Source organism: Lactuca serriola, chromosome 9, assembly GCF_051521515.1.
Source record: "Lactuca serriola cultivar US96UC23 chromosome 9, Lser_US96UC23_V15, whole genome shotgun sequence".
In the NCBI taxonomy this organism is placed as follows: Eukaryota; Viridiplantae; Streptophyta; class Magnoliopsida; order Asterales; family Asteraceae; genus Lactuca; species Lactuca serriola.
Window position 1 is genome coordinate 94,192,706 of NC_136416.1, and position 25,094 is coordinate 94,217,799.

At 32.5% G+C, this 25,094-nt stretch overlaps 2 protein-coding genes across 2 annotated transcripts; both read left to right on the forward strand.

Annotated features, from left to right (window-relative positions):
* The first annotated feature begins 11,970 nt into the window (after positions 1-11,970).
* LOC145072886 (uncharacterized) lies at positions 11,971-15,768 on the forward strand. Its single transcript, XM_079019384.1, has 2 exons — positions 11,971-12,133; positions 12,243-15,768. Exon 2 carries the CDS (start codon positions 12,477-12,479, stop codon positions 14,397-14,399), a length of 1,923 nt encoding a protein of 640 aa, XP_078875510.1. The 5' UTR covers positions 11,971-12,133; positions 12,243-12,476; the 3' UTR covers positions 14,400-15,768.
* A 6,679-nt stretch (positions 15,769-22,447) lies between these two features.
* Positions 22,448-23,392, forward strand: LOC145075940 (protein FAR1-RELATED SEQUENCE 5-like). The gene has a single exon (XM_079021999.1). The coding sequence runs from the start codon at positions 22,448-22,450 to the stop codon at positions 23,390-23,392; it is 945 nt and encodes a 314-aa protein (XP_078878125.1).
* The last annotated feature ends 1,702 nt before the right edge of the window (positions 23,393-25,094 follow it).

Below are 25,094 nucleotides of genomic sequence, written 5' to 3' on the forward strand. Positions count from 1 at the left end.
TGGACGTTCTCTAGATGCACGCTCTTGGTTTGACGTATACTATGAATTTCGTTTACATCGCTAAGACTAAAAAGTATTTTATCACAAACTCACTTTTTATGATACACCGTGTCGTGCCGGTTTTGGTCGCAAAACTTCGACGGGTCATAACTTCTTCGTTATAAATCGGATTTCAGCATTTTTTATATCTCCGGAATCTTTGTCACGACCACTTCAACTTTTTCACAGATATTTGGTCTATCTCTTATTTTATTTTTGACGCGTATTTTTATTATTATTTTATTACATCGTTATAAGCACATATGTAGCACATAAATCACAAATTACTCAAAAAAAAATCTTCTTCATTACTTCATAATAGGTTACAATTGTCGAACCTAACTATTACGTCATAATATTAATGCTCTGCCAGAAATGCTGGCGATACAACTCTTTCCTCCTTAGGATGATTCCGTCCTGGAATCATGCATCAACAAACAGATGTGAATAGCGACTCATCATGTCACTCTCTATTTCCCAGGTGAGGTTCGGCCCATTCGTATGTTTCCATCGGACAAGCACTAATTCGACCATCTTACGTCGCAACTTCTTTGTCTTACGGTCAACAATTACTTCAGGCTCTTCGATTAACCTTTTATTTCATCCATCCTTAACTCCGAAAGTGGAATTATATTGGGAAATTCTCTCGTGAACTTCCTCAAATAACACACATAGAAAGTATTATAAATACCATCTAGTTCTTCTGGCAATTCCAGCTTGTAAGATCCCAATCCTCTGAAGAACCTTGAATGGCCCAATAAATCTTGGACTCAGCTTTCCTCTCTTTCCAAATCATATAAGTCCCTTCCACGGTGAGACTTTGAGCAATACCGAATCTCCAACTTTGAATGTCATTGTTCGTCGCTTTTTGTCGACATAGCTCTTTTGGTGATCCTGAGCTGCTAACATCCTTTCTCTAATCAATTTTAGCTTTTCAGCAGTTTGATGGACTATTTCGGGGCCCATAAACTGCTTTTCTCCGACCTCAAGCCAACAAGACGATGTATGACACTTCTATCCGTACAATGCTTAATAAGGTGTCATCTTAATGCTTGAATGGTAATTATTGTTGTAGGAAAACTCTACCATGGGTAAATGCTCATCCCAGTTACCTTGAAATTCTAGGGTACATGCTCTTAAGATATCTTCCAGTGTTTGAATTGTTCCTTCGCTATGACCATCAGTTTGCGGATGGTAGGTTGTACTTAAACACAACTTTGTACCCATTTCCTCTTGTATACTTTTCCAAAATCTTGATGTGAAAAGACTATCACGATCTGATACAATCGTTAATGGGACACCGTGAAGTCTTACTATCTCCTTCACGTAAGCATTTGCAAGCTTATCCATAGACCACCTCTCATTGGCTGCTATGAAGTGTGCACTCCTTGTGAAACGATCCACGACTATCCAAATCATGTTATGACCATTCTTCGTCTTGGGTAGTTTAGTCTCAAAATCAATGGTGATGTCTTCCTATTTACCCATGGGTACAAGTAAAGGTTCTAAACTCCCATACTGTTTCTGATGTTGTGCTTTAAATCTCGCACATGTTACACACTCTGCCACATACTTTGCAACATCAAGCTTCATCTTCGGCTACCAGTAGTAAGGTTTCAGATCCCTATACATCTTAGTGCTGTCGGGAATCCTATCTTGGAATACCTTCAATCTTTGAGTAATTATACTGAATACCAACATTTTGCCTAAACATTCTTCTTTTCGGTCATTTTTCTCCAAAGCTTCTTCCTAAGCTTTTTTAATGCTTTCCACATTTGTTGAGATAACTTCTATTCTTAACGCTCTTGGCCTTTTTCTTTCTAGGTATACTTTTCGACTTAGAGCATCATCTATGAAATTTTCTTTACCGGGGTGGTAAAATATCTTGCAGTTGTAATCCTTGAGTAACTCTAGCCAGCGCCGTTGTCTAATATTCAATTCCTTTTGATCCAAGAGATACTGGAGACTTTTATGATTAATGAAGAGTTTGCACTTTGTTTCTCGTAATCTTCGACTCCTTCACGTAAAGAAAGACTCGGTGCTTCACACAACTTCTTCTTTAGTTTCTCGAATGCTTCTTCATGTTTCTCACTCCATGTATATGTAGCTCCCTTATGGCTCAAAGCTGTCAATGGAGCAACTATCGAAGAAAAGCCTTGGATAAACCTTCGGTAATATCCAGCTAATCCCAAAAAGCTTTGAATCTCAATGGGACTTTTTGTTCGTTCCCATTTCATCACAACTTGAATCTTTGTTGGGTCAACCATTATTCATTCATGGTTAACCACATGACCCAATAATTGGACTTCTCAAATAAAAAAAATCACATTTGGAGAACTTTGCATACAACTTCTCATTCTTCAAAATTTCTAATATTTCTCGTAGGTGCTTGCCATGCTCCTGGTGGCTCTTTGAGTAAATCAGAATGTCGTCTATGAACACTATTACTGATTTATCGAGGAATGGTTTACAAACCATGTTCATCAAATCCATAAATGACTCTTTTCCAGGTGGGTTTACTCTCACCGTCTTCTTCCTGTATAGTATTCCGGTATCGTGTGCACTAAGCCAATCCATTCCTAGTACGATGTCAAAACCATTCAACTCAATGGGTAACAGCTCCTCGTGGAATTCATTTTTGTTTAATTTAATGATGACGTTTTTAATGCAATCTCTAATAGGTATGAATTTTCCACTGACAAATTCTACAACTAGAGCACTATCAAGTTTATTTACAGACAATGCTAGTTTTCCACCAAATTTATGCGATATAAAGGAGTAATTAGCTCCAGAATCAAACAATATATTGATGGGCAATCCATTTACAAGAAAGGTACCTGAAGCGACATATGATGCATCCTTTGCTGCTTCCAGGGTCATCTGGAATGCTCTTGCCTTTGGCCTCGGTGAAACATTAGGCCTTGCAACATCATTCTTCTTCAGGCAGTCCTTAGAAATGTGCCCTTCTTCGTTACATTCATAACACACCCTCTTGCTGGATGTATACTCATTGGCGTAATGCCTAATTTTTCCACACTTGAAACAAGTCACCTCCTCGCCACATTTCCCAAAGTGCTTCTTTTTGCACTTCTCACACCATTTTGCTTCTCCTCCTCCTCAAAACTTCTTAGAACCAGACTTCGAGAATTTGCTTTTCTTGTTGGACCTTGAAGACCCTTCAAATTTCTCCTTCTCGCCAACTTCAACCTTGTTGGCGGCTCTACCCTTGATCATCTCTTCGACAGACTTAGCAGCCTGGATGGTCGCCTCAAGAGTAGGTGCTTGGCGTACTGGCATAGTGTACTTCCAGGGTAGTCCCTTCGCATACTTATCGATTTTTGTTAGCTCGTCAGGGACGATGCACAAAGCAAACTACATCCGTTCCTTTCAATCTCTTCATCCTGGTTAATTTTTCTAGCCACTCAGGGTTCAATTCGACTTACAGTACGACTGTAATTTCCCTCCTCTGACTGCTCAATATTCAGTTCAGGCTGCTCAACAGGCATAGAAGGTTCATCCCTATTAAGTTGAAATAGATGCCTTGTTTCTTCCATCTGACAATCCAACATCATTTGGATCATTGCTTGTACCCCTGCCATCGTGATTGGCTCGGGTGCAGCTGCTACTTCCGGTGCACGCTCAATCACTTGTGGCTAAGGCTACAGATTTCCATTATCATTTCCATTAGAATTTCCAGATCTGTTTCGGGTTCTTGCCATGTTGATCTATACACCAAAGTAGGCGAATTTAGATCTTTATTTTCGATAGACGTTTAAATCCTCCTTGTTACTCACATACGTTACATGCCAGTTCTAATATCATAGTCGAACGTTTAGAAATCTGAACACATATAGTTTCCAGACCCGGTCGGCAACAGACCATAGATCTGATCAAGTAAATACACATAATGCATAACATAAATCATTTAGCACATAAAAGCAATTTAGGCATTGTTCCTAAAATAAGCTAGTGCTCGTGTCTATATATTTTTTAAATATAACAGACACTCATCTCACAATCATCTCTTAGCATTCTAAGTTTAAGTCTGGAAATCCTACAAATTCCTAGTTCGCTTAAACTAATGCTTTGATACCAACTGTGACATCCCCAATTTCACGGTCAGAAAAGACTGCTTTGTTTATGCTTTATTTAAAATCAGAGTATTCTTTTAAAGAATAATATTGCGGAATTTGTTTCCAAAATATGATAAAAGTATTATCAAAGCATTTCTGAAGAAATGTGTTTTAATTTTATTAAAAACATTGGGATGTCATTGTCAATACAATACATAAGCATAAAAAAAATAGTACGGGCCTTACGACATCTATCATTCTAATGGCCTATAATCCATTGATCTCTCATCATATCATCACTCTTATACTTTATTGCCACTACCTGTAATACAAGAAATTGAGTGGGTCGGACTTGGAACCCTGGTGAGCACATAGGGTTTTTAACCCACAATAAATAAGTTCATTAATTTCATCAAATCATTCAACCCGATTACCCGTTCCCGTTATCCTCGCTTTCTATCCCTAAATCATATAATTTAAGGTACCTAACCTAAGTATTATTATTAGGATGGACAACACTGCTTAGGGGTTTCCTCAGCAATGTATGTCAATCAGGCAACCATGAGGGGGATGGAGTACACCTAATGAACATGTAGTTCAAAAACACCTACATGTTGTGAGTCTGCTAGCATTCCACTAGACCGTCTAGAATAGTCTGTGGTCGTCATCTATACTCTGCTAGATGAATATATTAGCTTAAACATCGAGACCTCTCATCATTTATTTCATCATCTATATCATCTACCCCTCTTTACCCATCATAATTATAGGTATAAAATACATATACAATTTAAATCAAATAAAACATGTATATTTTGTTCATCCAACATAGATATAAAGAACATAGATAATATGCACACATAACACGTAATTAAATTAAATACTTCATATCATATGTGTAAGATGAAATTAACTATGCACTCACTTGTTAAAGTGATGACTCGAAATTCGGGCAGCGCTTCGCTTCCAACAATTTTCTTTTACTCCGACGAAACCTAGTATTATCATTACTAGATTTTAGTCTAATACTTATTGAAACTAATTATTAGTCTAGATTTATCATTAACTCAAAGTCTACTTACATGATCTATCAAGTAAGGAACAACCAAGTAGGATCATATCAGAGGTAGGGTCTGTTTGGTATACGTAGTATAATGTTTGGAAAGTCCACTTTAAACACCTCACTAAATCACAACTTAGACATCATCCCCGTAAGTAGATCAATCAATATAATGGCTTTTAATCACTGATAAATCTTATTTATAGGTTCATAATAACGATAATGAAATTAACCATAAGTTATACTTAAATTAGGGTAAGCATAACTCACTTACAAGGGGGTTTAACGAGGAACCGGGCTCTGCGTGGGCAGAACTGCTGAGCCGAAAGCTCTTCTTCTCGGGGCCTTTTGGCCCTTTGGGACTCGCCTCTAACATTTAGGAATTGCTAGGGAATGGAAGATAGGGTTTAGGGGTATTGGGAGAGAGTGGGATAAGAATGGTGTGAAGAAATGAGGAAGAAATGGGTTCTATTTATAGGTTGGCGGAGGGTCGAACGCCGGGCATGGAGGATTGGTACGTTGGCGTACTGTGTGTTACGTTGTGCGTACATGGACATGTGTCAACATCGTATGTGAATCCGTGGGGAAGAAGATGGGGCTGAGATCTCGCCACGTGTCTGCTTCGGAACTTAACCCATAAATTAACTATTAACTTCCGCATACAAGCTCCATTTTTGATGTTCTTTATATCCACACGTAGGTAGCGACGTGATCTAAAACTATTTTTAGACTCCGTCAGCTAATTTTGACTTTATTTTTAAAGTTATATTTTAAAAGACTTAGATAGTTAAAGTCCGTTAAAAATTCATAACTTTGTCATCCGTCGTTCGATTTTGAATGTCTCTATATCATTGAGCCCCTATTAACGAGATCTTCAATTCCCGTTTAGGTTGTGTCGGCTAAAAATCGATTGATCTAAAATTTGATTTTCGGGCTGCATACTGCTATGCTAAATCTGTTGGGTCAAAAATATGGTTTATACTTTACTTTTCTAGGAAATTGGGTTTTCAGTTATGTAATATGTATTTGCGGTTGTGTTTATGGCCCAGGTGAGTGTTTAGGGCCGTGAATAGGTTCATGGCCATGAACCTGTTCACGGACCATTTTAATATAAATATAGTGTGAGTGGTGAGGAGTGTAAGAGAGGACGTGCGGATATAGTGGTACACGGCTAGAGGAGCTTAAGTGTGTGAAACTCAAGGTGTGTTCTAGAGAGAGAAAGTGAATCTTGTGTAAGGAACTTCATTCTAATCAAATCATTCAAGATTCATCTTATTCTTCTTCTCCTTCTCCTCTATTTTGATCTTGCATCATCCAAATGATTGGGATTCCGCACCATCAATTGGATCTGATTGATACGTATTAGAAAAATCATAACTTCTTCTAATGAAGTTAGATTTAGACGTTCTCTATATGCATGCTATCGGTTTGACGTATACTGTGACTTTCATTTTGATCACTAAGGCTAAAAAGTATTTTATCGCAAACTCACTTATTATGATACATCGCATCGTGTCGGTTTTGGTTCCAAAACTTCGACGGGTCATAACTTTTTCGTTATAAGTCGGATTTCAGCGTTCTTTATATCTCCGGAATTGTTGCCACGACCACTTCAACTTTCTTCATAGATGTTGTGGTTCCTCCTAACCATTGGTCGTTCAGTTTGATATATAGTCCTAATATAGCTTCCCTCTTTGGACTGACCTTCATTCAATACCGGTTCAACAATCAGTGCAATGACTTCTCTCCTATTCCCTTGGATCAGTTGTATAGTCTCCTCCATCTGCTCAGCTAGCATTGCCCGAATCATGGCTTCAACTCCTGCCATCATGATCGGTTTAGCTATTAGCACGAATTCTGGTGCATGCTCAATTGCATTTCGAGGTCCAGGCTGCTGGTTTCCATTACCATTTCCTAGTCTGCTACATGTTCTCACCATGTTGTTCTGTACACTAAATCAGGCACTTAGTGTATCGTGACACGATTATATTATGATAGGGAAGGTCTTAGTTATGTTTAGAAGCATAATCCACCTTATCACTCCGAAAAGTTATATGTCAATTCTAATACATTAATTATACATTTTGAATCTTGAACACATAAAGTTTCCAAATCAAGGTTGACAATAAACCTTAGGTCTAGTCAAGTAATAGCAATATAGGTAGGCAAACTAAGGCATGCTATAATATAAATCATTTAACACATAACAACAAATTAGGCATCTTATCCTAAAGTAAGCTAGTATTTGTGTCAATTCAGGTATACTACTTAAAATATAATAGACACACATCTCACAATTAAGTCTAGAAATCCTCAAAATTCCTAGTTCACTTAAACTAATGCTTTGATACCAACTGTGACATCCCCATTTTTCGACCCGAAAAGACCTTTTCTTTATGCTTATTTTAACAGAGTATTCTTTACAAATACGAAATTTGTCCCATAATAAATATATGAGATAAAAGCATTTCCGAAGAAACATTTTTCATTAATTATTAAAAGCTTGGGATGTCATAAATGATACAAGAAACATAAGAATAAACATAGTCATTACATGCCATACAACATCTTTTTATACTAATGGCATATATTTACTTGAATCTCTCATCAGATCCTAACATCACTATCCATGTACCTTTATACCGCTACCAATGATACAAAGAAACTGATTGGGTCAGGTTGGAAAGTCTGATGAGTACTTAGGGTTTTCAACCCACAATAATATAATTAGTTTGTTTAATTATATATATTTCACATCAAACAATTAACTCGATTATCCATCCCTATTTTCTTTATATATATATATATATATATATATATATATATATATATTATTCATCCTAAGGATCATCACAAACGTCTAGTAGACAGTAATGCTTCGGGGATTCCTCCGCGATACATGTCAGTAAGGAATAGAGTACATCGCATGAACATGTAGCTCATCACCTACATGTTGCGAACCTTCCCACTAGACTGTCTTGAATAGTTCGTGGTTGTCATCTATACTCTATTAGATGAATACATCACACATCGGTAGTAAAGTCATGGCCTTTCCTCATTATTTTTCATCTCTCATCATCCATCGCTACCTAATATAGTATCCATATGAAAATACATATACTGTTATATAAAAATCATCTAATATTAAATCATCACAAAATATATTAATGACAAATAGTAAGCACATATAAAATTTAATTATCTAAATACTTCAGATCTATGTGTAATATGAAAATAACCATGTACTCACTTGTTAAAGTGGATGACTTGTGATTTGGGCAGCGCTTCGCCTAATACCTTAGCTTTTCCTTTTAAAAGACAGAGGTGTGTGTCTATATATATATATATATATATATATATATATATATATATATATATATATATCACTAAACCTTAGTATTTGTTTCATAATTATTATGACTATAATGAAGATAATCTAGATTCCACAATAATCCCAATTAATATTGATCCGTAGTTGATAAGGAGCAACCATGTAAGATCATATCGGAGGTAGGGTCCGTTTGGTATACAGAGTATACTGTTTGGAAATCCCACTTTAAATACCTCAATAAATCTAGCCTAGACATGCCACGTGTTACATTCTGCCTTGTCCATGCCGCCCCTTCTAGAAGCGTGCACCACGCCTACCTATCATACATGATGCTGTCTTCGAAAAACTTCTAAAAATCGTATATTGCTTGTTCGAGCTCCGTTTTTGATGTTTTTTATATCCACGTGTATCTATCGACTATTACTACAACTTTCATTTTGACTCTGTAGGCTAATTCTCACTTTATTTTTAATTTTTTATTTTAAAAGGCTTAGACTGCTAAAACTTGTATAAAAATCATAATGTATAAAAATCATAACTCTTTTATGTGAACTCCATTCTTGACTGTCATTATATCGATGGAATTGTATTTACGAGATATTAAACTCTTGTTTAGATTGTTTTGCCTAACAATCAACTCATTTTAATTTCGGTTTATGTGTTGACGTAGCTACGCTGAAACTTCAAAAAATCATAACTTCCTCATATGAAGTCAGATTTGGGCGTTATCTATATGCATGGTCTCATTTTTACGATTACTGCGACTTCCATTTAGATTACGTAGGCTAATAAGCAACCTATATCCAATTCACTTTTTATGGCACGCATAGTAGTGTCGATTTGATCACGAAACTTCGAAGAAGCATAATTTCTTAATACGAAGTTGAATTTAAGTGCTCCTTATATCCACGAGATTGTCATTATGACTACTACATCTTTATCTAAGATTATCTAATATATCTTAAATGTCTAGCCCAAATCTGCGGGTTTTACAACAATCATATTTAATAGATCGTTTCTTATGTTTTTTTTGTTTTAGTTTATCGATTATAGTGTAATAACATAATGTTTTCACTATATTAGATGTAGCCTAAGGATTTGGTTTGATTTAATTGTACAAATATTGTTTTTGTTTAATATATTATGATTGTTTTATAAAAAATCCCTATATGTTGAAGTTTTGGTTTTTATTACTTATTGCTAAAGTTAGTAGAACTTTAGACTATCAATCGAGTTTGATTATCTTGTTTCATAGTCGTTTTATGACCATTAAATTATTATGAATAGTGTTTGACGTTACCTATGTTTAGATGATAAAATCATAAACTTTAATGTGTAAGCGAAGCGCTTTGGTTACTAACTTATGCTTATTATTAACTTTAATAACTATTGAAGTTGATTCCTGGATCAAATCTCTGATAATATGAATTTAATTATAATTGTTTAGATATTTGTCTTAATTGTATAATTTATTTTTCTGACCAAGATAACTAATACTTTAGAAATCGGGAAATAACTAAATATTCATTTCACTAAATTTGAATCCACCATACTTAAAAGAGAAAATTGAAATCTATGTGAAAACATTTTTATCTCTTTTGTCTTTAAATCCATTCTTTATTTTTGTTAGTTTAGTTGAATTGAATCAAACCCTCCTTTTTCTTTTATTGTTTATAGTTTAATTAACATTTGAATATATCTAAACTAAATTCTCATTATCACTGTGCTCGACACCCGAGCTTACCAAAATTATATTGTTACTGTGTAACACGATCATGTCGACTGCCTGTAACGTGTATTAGTTTAGCCACAATAAATTAGATTTATAAATTTAAATATATATATATATATATATATATATATATATATATATATATACACACACACATCAAGTTTTGGGAGTCGTTTTCAGAGAATTGTTTTAAAGTATTTAAAGTTTATAAACTAAATTAAACACATCAATGTACTATTTTTTGATGGGCTAAGGGAAATCAAGTTATTAATCAAATAAGTGTTTCACAAAAACTTATTTACCTAATATGTATACTTTTAAATGTATTTACCAAAATAAATTATTTAGCAATTTAATAGAAAGTTAAGGAAAAAAATGTCTACTCATTTCCTATTCTTTTCTCCACAGGTCTATTAACTTTTTTTTTTCCTTTTAGATTCATTATAGGTACTATTTATTTTTATTTTTTAAATTTAATTATTTTGATTTTTTTTGAATTTTTGCTATAATCTCTATCAAAAGTTTTTACAAACACCGTTATAATTAATAAGCTTTTGAATCTAAACCAATAAAGGCTTCTTACAAAAACCAACAAACAATTTTTTGAATCTAAACCAACAAATACCATCTTAAATTAAAAAAAAAATCATAGGTTCAATATTTTAAATACAAAACCAACAATCGTTTCTTTCAAAATACAAAAGAAAATAAGAACATTTGGAATAACTAGATTCCATTACCAATATCTCCAAAAAATGATAAAAAAAATAAGATATAAAATCATAACAATGAACCCAAAAAAATATATTGAATATTTCCTTATTTACCTTGGCTTTATATATATATATATATATATATATATATATATATATATATATATATATATATATATATATATATATATACTAGCCGTTTACCCGCGCAAAGCGGCGGGCGATAAATAATTTGTTTCGATAATTAATTTATTTTCGATGAAGAATGATTATTTTCAATTCAATCATTAGTTTGTTTTAGGAAACATGTCATATTAAATTTTAATATTAATTTATTAGTGATTAATTGTATAATTAGCTTAATGATTTGGACGTCTTAAAATAATATTATTATTTTATTCAATCTATTTTTAGAAATAATGAGATTTGTTTTATAAAATAGTATATATATATATATATATATATATATATATATATATATATATATATATATATATATATATATATATATTCTGATTATGATCATTTTGCTTACAAATTTAAAAAATGTTCACTTTTCTTCCTTCTTTAATATCCATTCCATTCCATTGAAGATATATTATTCTTTTGAGTTCATTTGCATGATTTTATATCTTATTAATTTATTTATTTTGCAGATAGTGGTTATCGAATATTTTGAATGTTTTTTATTTTCTTTTGTATTTTTTTAAAAACGATTATCGGTTTTGTACTTAAAATGCTAACATAAAATTAAAATGCTAACATAAAGACGGTGTCCCAAATTCCCGCTCCTAGCTGCTTAGAACCGATTTTTAAAACAAAACATTATGGTTTTGTATACTACTAAAAATTGAGATAATAAATATTTTAATATAATGATCCCTTATTGGCTTATTCTTTGATATTTGGATCTATTGGGCCCAATTACTAAAAAAAACCGGTCTCACAGTGGCTAAAAAAACTCACCAAACCGCCCGGTCCACTGTTATTTTCTTTGTGAAAGATGACCAGGTGATGTTCAGTTTGGACTTTGGTCGCTTGAAAGTTCCAGTGTAGAAGTTAGGGCACGCTTTCTCCCTCTGCATTGTCGGTCTAAGTTGTTTTTTTTGATCAAAATCATATTACAATTTCATAGCTGCCCCATCATCATCATCTCGACAATGGCACATCTTATTTCAGAATTGGGTAAATTTGAAATATTCTGATAAAAGTTTAATATTGTTCTTGAAGCTATTTTGAACCATCAGTTGTACTGTATATGCCTTATGTTCGTGTGATTGTTGTGGATGGGCAGAGAGAGTGCGCCTCGGATAATCTTTCACAACATTGTTCATAGGCCTCGCCACAGTATAATCGGTATACTAACTCCTAATTTACAAGTTTGTCTGTCTGAGGAAGACAAATGCTGTTCTTTTCCTGTTGAACTTATGTGGACTTTTTGGAAATATTAGATCATTTTTACTTTTCCCCAACTCTCTCAAGCAATTCAATAACCCTAGTTCAAAATTTAATCTGCTACTTCCAAACAATGACTGCAGCTTCTAATCATGTTTATTTTGAAGAAGAGTCTTCAATGCCGACCCTTACTTCTCAATCAAGCAATTGTCAAGCCATTTTGAATCCATCCAAGTATCCTGAACCTCTTCAGATTTTGGTGGAATGTATGAAATGTTCTTTTTTAAGTAGAGCTTTGTCAACAGCTAAAGAGGTTCCAATGAGAATCGTTACTCTAGCATTCACTACAGCAATTGTCAACAAAGTGAACGATACAGTTTCTTTTGTAATTCATGGTGGAAAGCGAACAACCATTTCTAAGACAAATTTTGCAAAACTTTTATGTCTTCCAACTCAAGGGCCGTATGTTACTCCAACAAGTGAAGAGCTCATTGATATGTTCAATTCTATGGGTCATGAACCTTATATGAAGAAGGTGTCTGATTTCAAAAAGAGCAAACTTCCTGCTGTTTGGAGTCTGCTATTTGGATTCATTCTTCGTGGCTTAACAAGTCGTGCTTGTGGATTGGATGCTGCACGCAGAGAGGTATTGTCTCTTATGTATGGGTTGTATAAAGGTGTGAATGTTGATTTTGCTACAGTGCTTTGGGGTGACTTTGTTGATAGCATCAAACATTCAAAAAGGGCAACTGAACTTTCTGCACATAGATTTTGGGGTTTAATAGTTTCTCAAGCTTATGAATTTCACAAAATTTCAATTGAAGAGTCTGAAATTCCGAAGATGGTGATTCATCAAATTAGTGTTCCGACCAAAGTTGATCAGTCTCATTTCTCTTTTGTTGGTCAGATTCCTGAAGAAATGTTGAGTTTGATTAAAACTCCAAGTAAGATTTTGGATCAATACAGGGCTACTCTTATCATTCCTTATCCTGTTCGACCAAAACCTCAAGAAGAAGATGTTCAGATTGCAAGAGGTACAAGAATGACTGTGCAGAAAAGAAAAACTCCATTTGTTAAAGTTGAAGCTATAAGAAAGTCAAAGCGAGTGAAGAAACCAAAGATTGTAGAAGAATCTGTTGACGAAGAAGAGGATGAGCAACAACATCATAGTGATTCGAATTTTGAAGAAGATATTCCTATAACCACAACCCAGACAATTGTCAAAACTTCTTTAGTGGAGACAATTCCGATATCCGCTTCTACAATTCCAGTCGAAACTACATTGGTTGAGACAGTTCCCATTTCAGAACCTGTTTTTGAAACACATATTTCCAAATCAATGTCTATCTCTGAACCTCTAACCATTTCTGAAGAAGAAGAAGAGGTTGATGGATTTGTGTTTAAGGCTGGGGAAGATCCTTCTTTTGATGATGCTGTCAATGATTTTGAAATGGCTGCTCTTGGTGAAGGTTTAGCTGATTCTGATGAAGAGGATGACGAAGATGATAATCAGTTGATGTCTAAAAGAGATTTTAAGAAGTTAAATCGTAAGCTTAATGTTGTATTACAATCTCTTGATTCCAATACTCAACCTGCCCAGCATTTGAATCAAGAAAAAATGCTTGCTGATTGGTCAGTCATGCTTTCTGATCAAAACAAAAAGATTGATTCATTAACGATTGGTTTTGATCTTTTCAAAGCTCACATAAATATTGAAACCAAGTCCTATATGACGAAGGTACAAGAAGTTATGTTTAATGAGCGTAAAAAGCTTCTTGATGAAATCATGAAGATGAACGAAGAGAATGAGAAGTCTTTAAATAAGGCATTTAGTGATCTCAAAAGTGAACATGAAAATTCTCTCAAAAGTCTAAATGAATCTCTTACGGAAGCGAAACAGAAAGAAATTACTTTACAAAGTGAGTTGACGAAAGCGTTAGCCCATATTGAGTTTCTTCGTTCTTACACGAATGTTGTTAATCCAAAGGTATCTTTGTCACCTTCGAAACAAGGGAGAGAAGGAGAAAGTCAGGAATTCAATCTCAAGATTCCATAGATCATTCTTATATCATCGGGAGGTACTTCTTGTGTTCAACCTTCAACATCTGTTCCTCTTCCATATTCTGAATATACCTTACCATCTACCATACCAAACACTGTTGTATCTCCTATTTCTACCCAATTCATAAAGAGTATTCCTTTCCTATTATCAAAACCTCTTTTAATTGGTTCAACTGCTGTTACTACGATGCCTTTATCAAGTTCTGAACCTAGTTCTTCAAAAGGAAAACAAAAAGATGGAAGTGCTAGCTGAGGAAAGAAGTAGTTCTCAAGTGAATTTTGATGCACAGAGTACATGAAGAAATTTGCTGAAGAAGAAAAAGGGGAAGCTGAGAATAGGGTAAAGCTGATAAGAAGTCCGGGATTTTCTAAAAATATTGTGTTTCATCTTGTTCCCAAAGAAAGCTGCTTAATTATCAATTCTTTGGAAAAGCAAATTGATTTTCCTGTATCTCCTAGGGCATATAGCTATCCTATAATGGGTCCAAAGATTAATGAAAATTGATGATTTTACTTGCTGGGAAACCTTCAAAATGTTTTTGGAGTCCAAAGATGATCAGAAGCGTTGAGTCTGTCATGAAGACGGATAGTTTTGAAAATGTGTTTCAGAATTTCAAGTTTGTTGTTCGGAGAGACATTATGGATGATATTACTTTCAAGATTGCTGATTTCCCAAATCTGAATCCACATGATTTAGTTGTTTTGCTGAAGCTTTCAAAAGAATGGGGTTTGAAGCCAAATTCTGTTGTGATGCAGTCTATCAAGGCTTTTCTCTGTTACTATTACAGAGATATAGCTCGAACTGATATAGTCTTGGCTTGAGCTATAAATCAGAAAGTAAAGTTATCAAATAAAGAGGCTGAAGGAATTGATAATATTGGTGGTGGAGAAATTGTTACAAAACTAACATGGGGTTCGACTTTTTTGGTCAGGGGACAGGGAATCAAATGATAGATCAAGGAAAGTATTCTTCAGGATGAATGAGAAAGAGGGATTCCCTTAATAATGTGTTGTAGGGAATGATTCAAAGGATTTTGTTGAATTCTAAGAATTCCGAATCTGTGAGAAAGAAAGCTGTGGATATACTAAGGTGGTGGTTGAAGATCGGAGAAGTTTTTTTTGGAATTGATTCCTGTTTTATTCCCTGATTTGATGAAAGATTAATATTCTAAGCTACTGTCCACAAAGGGCTCCAATTGTCATCGACAATGGCGCATCTTGTTTGGGTAAAAGTGAAAATTTCTGATAAAAGTTTGATATTGTTCTTAAAGCTACTTGAACCATCTGTTGTACTGTATATGCTTTGACTTTGAAAATTCAAATGTGTTTCTTTGCCTGTTGAATTTATGTGGAATTTTTGGAAATATTACGCACTCACACATTGAAAAAAGAGAATGTGTATTAAATTAGATTTCATAAGCGGTTTGTTAAGCGGTTCTGTGATGTTCATTAAGGTTGACAAAGTCTTTACTACTAAGTGTTAACTGCCTTCAAATTTGGATCTAGAGCTCTTCTCTTTGTTTTTCTTTTTCTAGGTTTGAAGAGGATACATGATTGATAGTACATTTAATTCATAGTAGGTTAAAATACTTCAAATGATAGCAATTCTTATTAAGATATCAACGAAAAAGTGTAAAGTGACAGTTGCCAAATCTTTACCCATAGCATTAACCAAAATGTAGTTGACCGTTTTACCCTTAATGGCTGGCATAGAAGCCTAGAGCCCAGCTAACATATGCAAATTGACTGTCATACCCTTATTAGATGAAAAGCCAAATCTTTTTCTTTTTAATAAAAGTAACATTACTCAATTCCGTCCTCATAACCGGTGGGAGTTGTGTTTACCCTGGAATGAGTGAACGTCTAGAAGCTGGAATTAGAATGATGAGGCCATGTGGGACCCCCATAAGAATCTTTAAAGCATATAAGATGTACTTGACACGTGGCGTGGTAAGCATCCACCATGCATTTCTCACAATAAGTTTTTAATAAAATGAATTTCTACGAGAAAGGTGAAGACTGGCTTCGTCAAGGTTATATTAATTTGTGTAATAATCAAACTTTCTTTAACTATTTCTCCAATTTGCTATCGTACCAGTTTCTTTTTTTTTCCCATTAAGTTATGTGTGGGTAAAATGGATAAATAGGTAATGATGTTTGTTTGGATATAATGCAGTGTATATAAAAGGTCTATATAGATCTATTTTTTTCATAACTTTTTATAGACCGAATATACTAAGGGAATAGGGATGAAAGTGGGTCCAAACCCGGTTCAGTTTACCCGGACCCAGAAAACCCGGAAACCGAGATTGACGATTAATATATATAACTGATCTGTTTAAGTATGTATTTTATTAGATTACACTTGTACATATGAATTAGGATATTTGAACTTGTGATTTCAATTGTTTTATTCTAGATTCTTAGATCAAACTAAAAGCTTTGTATAATAAATTGATTTATATATTATTGATAATATATATCTGATCTATTTAAATGGCCAGAAGAAGAAACTAAGCTATGATGTTGTCATAAGTGACTCCATGTGTATTTCTTTATTGTTTTCTTGTAAATTTTAGAAAAATTTGATGTAAAAGAATTAGAGTAATTGGAAAAAAATGAATCAAAGAATCGGAATTTGGTGAGAATCCCACATAAATCAAGGCCCACTAAACAGGTTCCGATACATTAAATTTTAAACCTGGTTTTGGTTTTTTTAATAAATCTGATTCTAAAACCTGAAATACCCGGACCCATTTGACTTGGACCCGGAATACCCGGAACCCGGATAAAGCTAATTTATAGACCCAATACCCGGACCGTTTAAACATTTTTCAGTTATACCAGTTCCGGTTTTCGATTTTATAACTCATCCCTAGAATATACTATTTGAACGAGACTAAATTAGGATCTTATCTTACATTCCAAAGAAAAAAATCACAATATTTATCAAGGTTGTAAAAACCGTTCGACGTTAGCTAGTCGGTGGACTGGGGTTAAGAGATTAATCGGCTAGGCGGAGATTAATCGGGGACCATTAATTGCTAATTTGTTAGATTTTAAAAAATTTAATATGACTAATATCATATAAAAGTTCCTAAATACCACTAGTATCATAACAAAATAGGTTAATATGATATATACAACACTAATCATACCTCAAATAGTTTTTATTGAAGTATAACTTTTTCAAAGTGTTAAAATTTCATTGGTCTCTACTATTTCAGTCATTATGTATGCAAAGATTAATCGCTAAGCCCTCTCTAATGGGTCGAGTAGCGTCTAGGGATTAATCGGAGATTAATCAAGACCTAATCGGGTTTTTTTACAACACTGATATTTATTAATTTCATCAAGATGGGTTGAAAAAGGAAAACCAAATAGATAAAGGGTTAGTGCGTTAATATAGAGTCTTTTTTTTTTACTTCATATTTTTAACTATTAATATTCAAATTACGTTTATATTTTTAACCATTAATATTTAAAGTAATCTGAAACAACCATGTCTGTCTAGTTTAACAAGCCTATTAGCGGTAAACCAAACAGCCCACTATATGTATACACATAATTTTTGTAAACGAAACAAGCCAATTATATGTATGCACATACAAAATACTATAGAAAGTATCATTGCATATATATATATATATATATATATATATATATATATATATATATATATAGGGGTAGGTTATTTTGTTTTTTATATTTATTGTGTGCTAAAATGCACCAATAGAAATTTAGTAAATTAAATAATTATAGATATTAAATGATTTCCATAATTATATGTATATTAAATGATATCCATAATTATAATTCTCTTTTTATGGAAACTAATTAAATCCGTCGTTAATACCAGCAATAACATTCTTTCAGAATGAATTTGCATCTACGTTTTTATATATGAGTTCGTACTTTGTTTCAAGACTCAATCACTTAAAATACAATAAAGTTGTATGGAATATGAAGAACGAGAGTGTATTCTACTATAATACACTCTCATTCTGCTGCAATACACTCTCATTCTTCTAGATATGAATTTATTCTGAAAAAATATTATTGTTGACATTAATGACTGATTTAATTAGTTTCCATAAAAATGAGTTATAAGTATAGATAACATTTAATATACATATAATTAATACTAAATTCCTATTGGTGCATTCTAGCACACAATAGATGTGAAAAACCTTTGAACCTACCTATATATATATATATATATATATATATATATATATATATATATATATATATAAATGCTATTTATACTTATAAAAGAATAGTTTTATTCTCTTTTAGTATCCCTATTCTAATAAATGAATAGTTTTATTCTCCTTTTGACATGTGTCATCCTATTAGGCCTCCTAATTAATGCATATTTTATTCTCCTTTTGCCATGTGTCACCTTATTATGTCTCCTAATTAATGTATGATACTTGTCAACTCCATTTCAAAATTCAAAATTTAAAATTTCCACTTTAATTACATTAAATTAATAACATTAGAATAAAAATAAAAATAAAAATAATAAAAATGATATAAGTTCACATATTTATTTAAATCAATGATTAAAATTTATATAACTAAAAAAACTCTTAATTAATAATTTATTTAAAATAATTAATTAATAATTTTGAGTTTTTACTATAAAAATTTAATTAATTTTGTAACCGTGGTTCCCATGGGTTATAAACTAGTATATATATATATATATATATATATATATATATATATATATATATATATATATATAGAGAGAGAGAGAGAGAGAGCTAGGTTCAAATGTTTCTAACAACTATTGTGTGCATCTATGGACCAATGAGAATTGAGGAAATAATTAAATTAATAATAATTAATAGAGGGTATAAGAGTAATCTACACTACAATTAATTATGGCAAAGAAAACAAAATCAATTAATATCCCATTAATTTAGGTTATCAGTTTCTCAACATAACACCACCACCACCGATTCTCCTCATTTCTCTAAAAATCATCGTGTAGAACCATCATCATCTTGTACATATAAATATAAAAAACGATTTTTATGCATTTTGAAGGTATACATCAAATATCTTAGTGCAGTTGTTGACCCCCTTCAGCCATCCATACTTAGGTAAGTTTTATATTACAGATTGTTTGCACTCGATTTCTTAATTCAAGTTCAATATAGTTGCATTTTATTTTTAAATGGGCATACAACTTAGATGATAAAAAATCTATAGGAAATGTTTGGATGTGCATCTTACAGGTAATTTGGAAAACCAACTTAGATGATCAATAATCCACAAGGGGTGTTCGTTGTTAACTGGTCATATTAAGATGTGAATAATGAACTAGGAAATTATAATGTGAAGACTTCATATTTTTTTATTATGTTGTTGTTCCCGTAGTTTTGATTATTAGGGCCTAATTAGGAAAGCTTACCATGTGGCTGGAAATCTGTTTGAATTTATCTGATCAAGTCAGATATGGGTTGAAGAAGTTCCTGCAAAACAGGGTACATATGTACCTTACAACATTCTGCTAGAATGGAATATTGAATTCTAATTTTGTGAAAATGAAAAAAAAAACACGGAGAACAATAATGCATTCTAGCATAATGTATTTTGTCAGAATTTATAAATTATTTCTTAACAATACTATTTTTTCAGAATGGATTAGTGTTTTTGTTATATTTTGATGTTTTTTTTTTCTTTTTTTTTTTTACCATTTTTAGTTTTAATCTTTAAGAATAAATGTAATCCTTAAACCATTATTTGTCATGATTTTTTTAGAATGCATGTAATAATTGTTTATAGTCTTATTCTTTACGGATGAATGTAAATAGTGATTCTTAGAGAATAAAATCAGTATTCCTTAGAAAATTTTATTCTTGATAACATGTTGTATAATTCTTTAAGCATGTTTAATAGAAAGTATCTTGAATGAAACCATATTCTACAAGAATAAAACCACAAATATATTTACTAGTTTATTGTTGACTTTTTGTCATTAATGACAGAATAAAATCAGTTATTATTAAAAATAAGATTAAAATTTAATTAGAATTAATTTAAAAAATTCAAAATTTGAAAAATAAGGGAATTAATGACCCCTTAAAATCCGAAAATTTCCTTTTTTAAAATAGGTTAATTGACCAAAATATCATTTTGCTAAAATTTATGTGATTATATGATATATGCTATCCTATTGTAATATTATAGACCCTCAGATCATGACTGTTGATTATATTCATCCGATTGTCCAGATTTGTGCATTCTAGCACACAATAGTTAGTAAAAACAAAATAACCTAAACTTATATATATATATATATATATATATATATATATATATATAGGTGGGAAAAGTGAATATACCCTTAAGGGTATATAAGCTTAGGTACCCAAACTCACCATAATATGTCATTTTGTATCATATATGCATTATAATCTTCTTAAACTTCAACTCCTAACTTCATTTACATTCAAGATTTTCATAATTTCACTTTTATCTTCCTCTTACATCACATCTTTCTACCGAATACTTACTAGGCTATATATATTATAGTTGAAAATGAAAATATGTAAGAGGAAGATAATGGTGAAATTTAGACAAATCTTTGAAGTAAATCATGTTAAGAGTTGAATATTAAGAACTTAGGGCGATTACAATGCATATATGATACAAAACGACGTAGTATAGTGAGTTTGGGTGCCTAAACTTATATACCTTTAAGGGTATATTCACTTTATATATATGAGAAAAGTGAATATACCCTTAAGGGTACCTAAGGTTGTGTACCCTGATTATTAAAACTACGTAGTTTTGATTATTGGGTTAATTTTCTAAATAAAACAAATCCTTAAAAAAAGTACGTAGGTTTCCTTACGTGATTACATTCCTGATTTGTTCCATATTCAAGAAATCGGATTCAACTAAAATCGAATGATACAATCTGGAATCGCAATTCAGGGAGTTGAAAACAAATTACAACGAATTGAAATAAAAAAAAGCAATTGACAAGGAATCGACTACGTGATCACGTTCCTGATTCGTTCCATATTCAAGACATCGGATTTAAAGTATGTGACTTTCCTTGATTCTAATCGTTTGTTTTTTATATCAACTAATTATGATGTTTCAAGGTTTGTATTTTTTTTATTAATTGGAATCGTTTGCAATTCATACACATATATTAAGATTACAAATAGTCCTTAATTTCAATTTTTTGGTCCTGTGTGCGAGCGGTCAGCAATGTTGCGTTTTTTTTTTTTTGATAAACACAGTTTCATTGTTTATAGCTAGTTTAGGCAATTCATTATTCTAAAGAGCTAACTTCATGGTGCCATCTAAAGTCTATATTTTGGGGTTACTTGGATGAACTTGATCCAACTTATTGCAAACAATGAAATATTGATAATAAAAAGCAATAAATGAATTGAATATGAAGTCATCGGTTGTAATGTATTTTAACGAATAATTTTTTATGTTCCGAGTTGTAATGTATTTTAATGAATGGTTTTTTTCTACTCCGATTCCATGGAAGCCAATTAAGGTAAATCATACAAATTGTAGTTCACATGAATTCATACAAATTGAAATTGACAAGAATTCATACAAATTGCGATTGTTTGTTATTTTGTTTTTTATGTATAATGTTTCCATTATATTCAATATAAAACAATTTGGTGTTAATCTTTTATTTGGAAATATGCATTGTTGTCTATTGCATACCACAATGAGTGAAGCCGAAGCAACTAATCAAGCTATAGAACCATATATATAACCGAAGATAGTGACACAAATGATTACTTGGAAGCAACATATGAATGTGAAAAAACAAATAGTATCGGTGAGAACATTGAATTTGACGAAGATGAAGTTAACAAAGAAAATATACTTGGAAAGGTTTTTTATACAACCGATGATGCATATACATTTTATAATGATTATTCATTTTTACATGGCTTTGGTATACGTAGAGATGACACAATTAAAAATCCTAAAACAAATGAGCCTTTTCGGAAGATATATGTATGCAACAAAGAAGGTTTCAAAAGGATGGACAAAAATGCTTCAAGTGAAAATGAGAAAAACCGTCGTAGAGATGTTAGAACTGGATGTCAAGCAAAGCTTCGAATAACAAGACAGGAGGATGAGAAATGGTTGGTGGACTCGTTTAATGACACACACAATCACGACTTGACCATGACACCTACAAAGGTGATGAAGCATCGATCTCATTGCAGTTTCCACCGTTCAGTAGAAGGTAAATCTCTTATGGTGCAATTTGGTCAAGCAGGGTTGAAACCTTCTCAGATTAAAAAGGCTGTTAATATAATGAAAACCTCAAATATAGCTGATGTTACTTCAAAGCAATGTGCTGATGTCTTATCTGAGCAACGAAAACAACATAAAGGAAAGGAGTTCTATGGACTTATAAAACATTTTCAAGATAAAACATTAGTTGATAGTGACCAGTATTTTGTCGTGGACTTGTCTAATGATGGGTATCCTAGAAATATCTTTTGGGCTGATGGTAGATCAAGAGATGCTTATACAAAATTCAGAGATGTTGTTGTGTTTGATGTCACTTATATGACTAACAAGTTCAAGATGCCTTTTGCTCCCTTTACTGGGGTGAATCATCATGGGCAGTCTATACTTTTTGGTGGATCATTGCTTGAAAATGAAAAGGAAGAGACATTTGAATGGTTATTTAAACATTTTCTCAAATGTATGTTTAACAAGTATCCGAAGGCAATTATAACAGATCAAGACAAAGCAATGGGAAATGCAATAAAAAAAGTGTTTCCGAAGACCCGACATCGTTTCTGTTCATGGCATATCATGAAGCATGAAACCGAGCACCTTCGATCGTATGTTTCCCGTTACAGTGACTTTCAAGAAACGCACAAACAATGGATAAATAGCGACACCATTGAACAATTTGAAGCAACATGGGAGGTTATGCGTAGTAAGTATGAACTGGAAAACAATTGTTAGATTAGTGACATGTATAACCAACGTATACATTGGGCTAAACCCTTCTTGAAAGATACTTTCTTTGCTAGTATGACAACAACCGGACGAAGTGAGAGCATCAATTCATTTTTTGATGGATTTGTTAATCCGAGGACCATGTTAAATGAATTTGTTGTACAATACGACAAAGCAGTTGAGTCTCGAGGGGCCGCCGAAGAAGATGAAGACTTCAAGACTATGAACTCAAGGCCGGTCCTTTCTTCAGTGCATCCAATCGAAGCAAAAGCAGGTTAATGTTATACTAGAAAGATGTTTGATACTTTCAAAAAAGAATGGACCGAAGCTATTACCAATTTGAATCATAAGACTATAGGAAAAACTACCGAAGAAAGTACATACCGAGTTGGGCAACTGGATGTTGATAAAAAATATTGGTGCATTGTTACCTTTCGTACTTTGGATCAAGTCAGCGTCACATGTTCCTGTGCTAAGTATGAGACAAATGGAATTTTATGTAAACATGACCTATATGTGATGAAGAAGAAGCATGTTAAAGAACTCCCGAGTCACTATATTTTACCACGATGGACCCTTAATGCTAGGTACAAACTGGGTAGTGATAGTATCGGAATCGGATAAATGAATAACGAAAATGGAGTAAGTGCCTACACACTATGGTGTGTTCGTTCAAATTTTACAAAATTAATTAAACAAGCTAGAGACTCCCCTTCAGAGATACAAAAAGTCAATACGCTATTGATAAGTCTTTTAGATGATCAAACAAATCGAAAGAAATCTATGTCTTTGGAGAATGCATCTCAAGGTTCTTGTATGGGAGCTTCGCAAATAGATATGATGCCACAGTTATCTGTCCGTGATCCTCTTGGTCCAACTACTACAAAAGGGCGTCCTAAAATTGCTAGTAGAATCAAGTCTTCTTTAGAAGCCCCCAAAAAACGAACATGCACTTACTGTCAAGGATTGGGCCATTACGCTACTAGTTGTTTAAAAAGAAAGGTTCATAATATATTAATTTAATATTCATGATTTACAACTCTAACAATTATTTATTTTTTTCATGGATCAGGCGGATGAATCCTTGCAAGATACATAATGATGAGACATGTTGTTACTGTAAGCAAAAGAAAAAATAGATGCTTCATGACATTCTTTTTTTGGTTAACTACACCTTTTCCATGTTTTACACACAATTGATATGTGAATATTATAGAAGTTATTGATGTTTCTTAACAATTTTAATGTTTTTGAATGAAATTTCTTGATTGTTTATGTTTAGTGTGTTTATAACTGAAATTTGGCTGCCACTATTTGTTTATATTGAAAGTATGAGGGTATTTTGTGAAAAAATGAAAGTATGATGGTATTTGGTGAAAAAACAGAAGTATAAGGGTATTTTGTGAAAAAACAAAAATATGATGTTATATGGTGAAAAAAAACAAAAGGATGAGGGTATTTTGTGAAAAAAAACAAAAGTATTAGGGTATTTTGTGAAAAAAAAAATATGAGTATTTTGTGAAAAAACAAAAATTTTAGGGTATTTTGTGTAAAAAAACATAGTATGAGGGTATTTTGTGAAAAAACGAAAATTTTAGGGTATTTTGTGAAAAAAAACATAGTACAAGGGTATTTTGTGAAAAAACAAAAGTATTAGGGTATTTTGTGCAAAAAACAAAAATATGAGAGTATTTTGTGAAAAAACGTA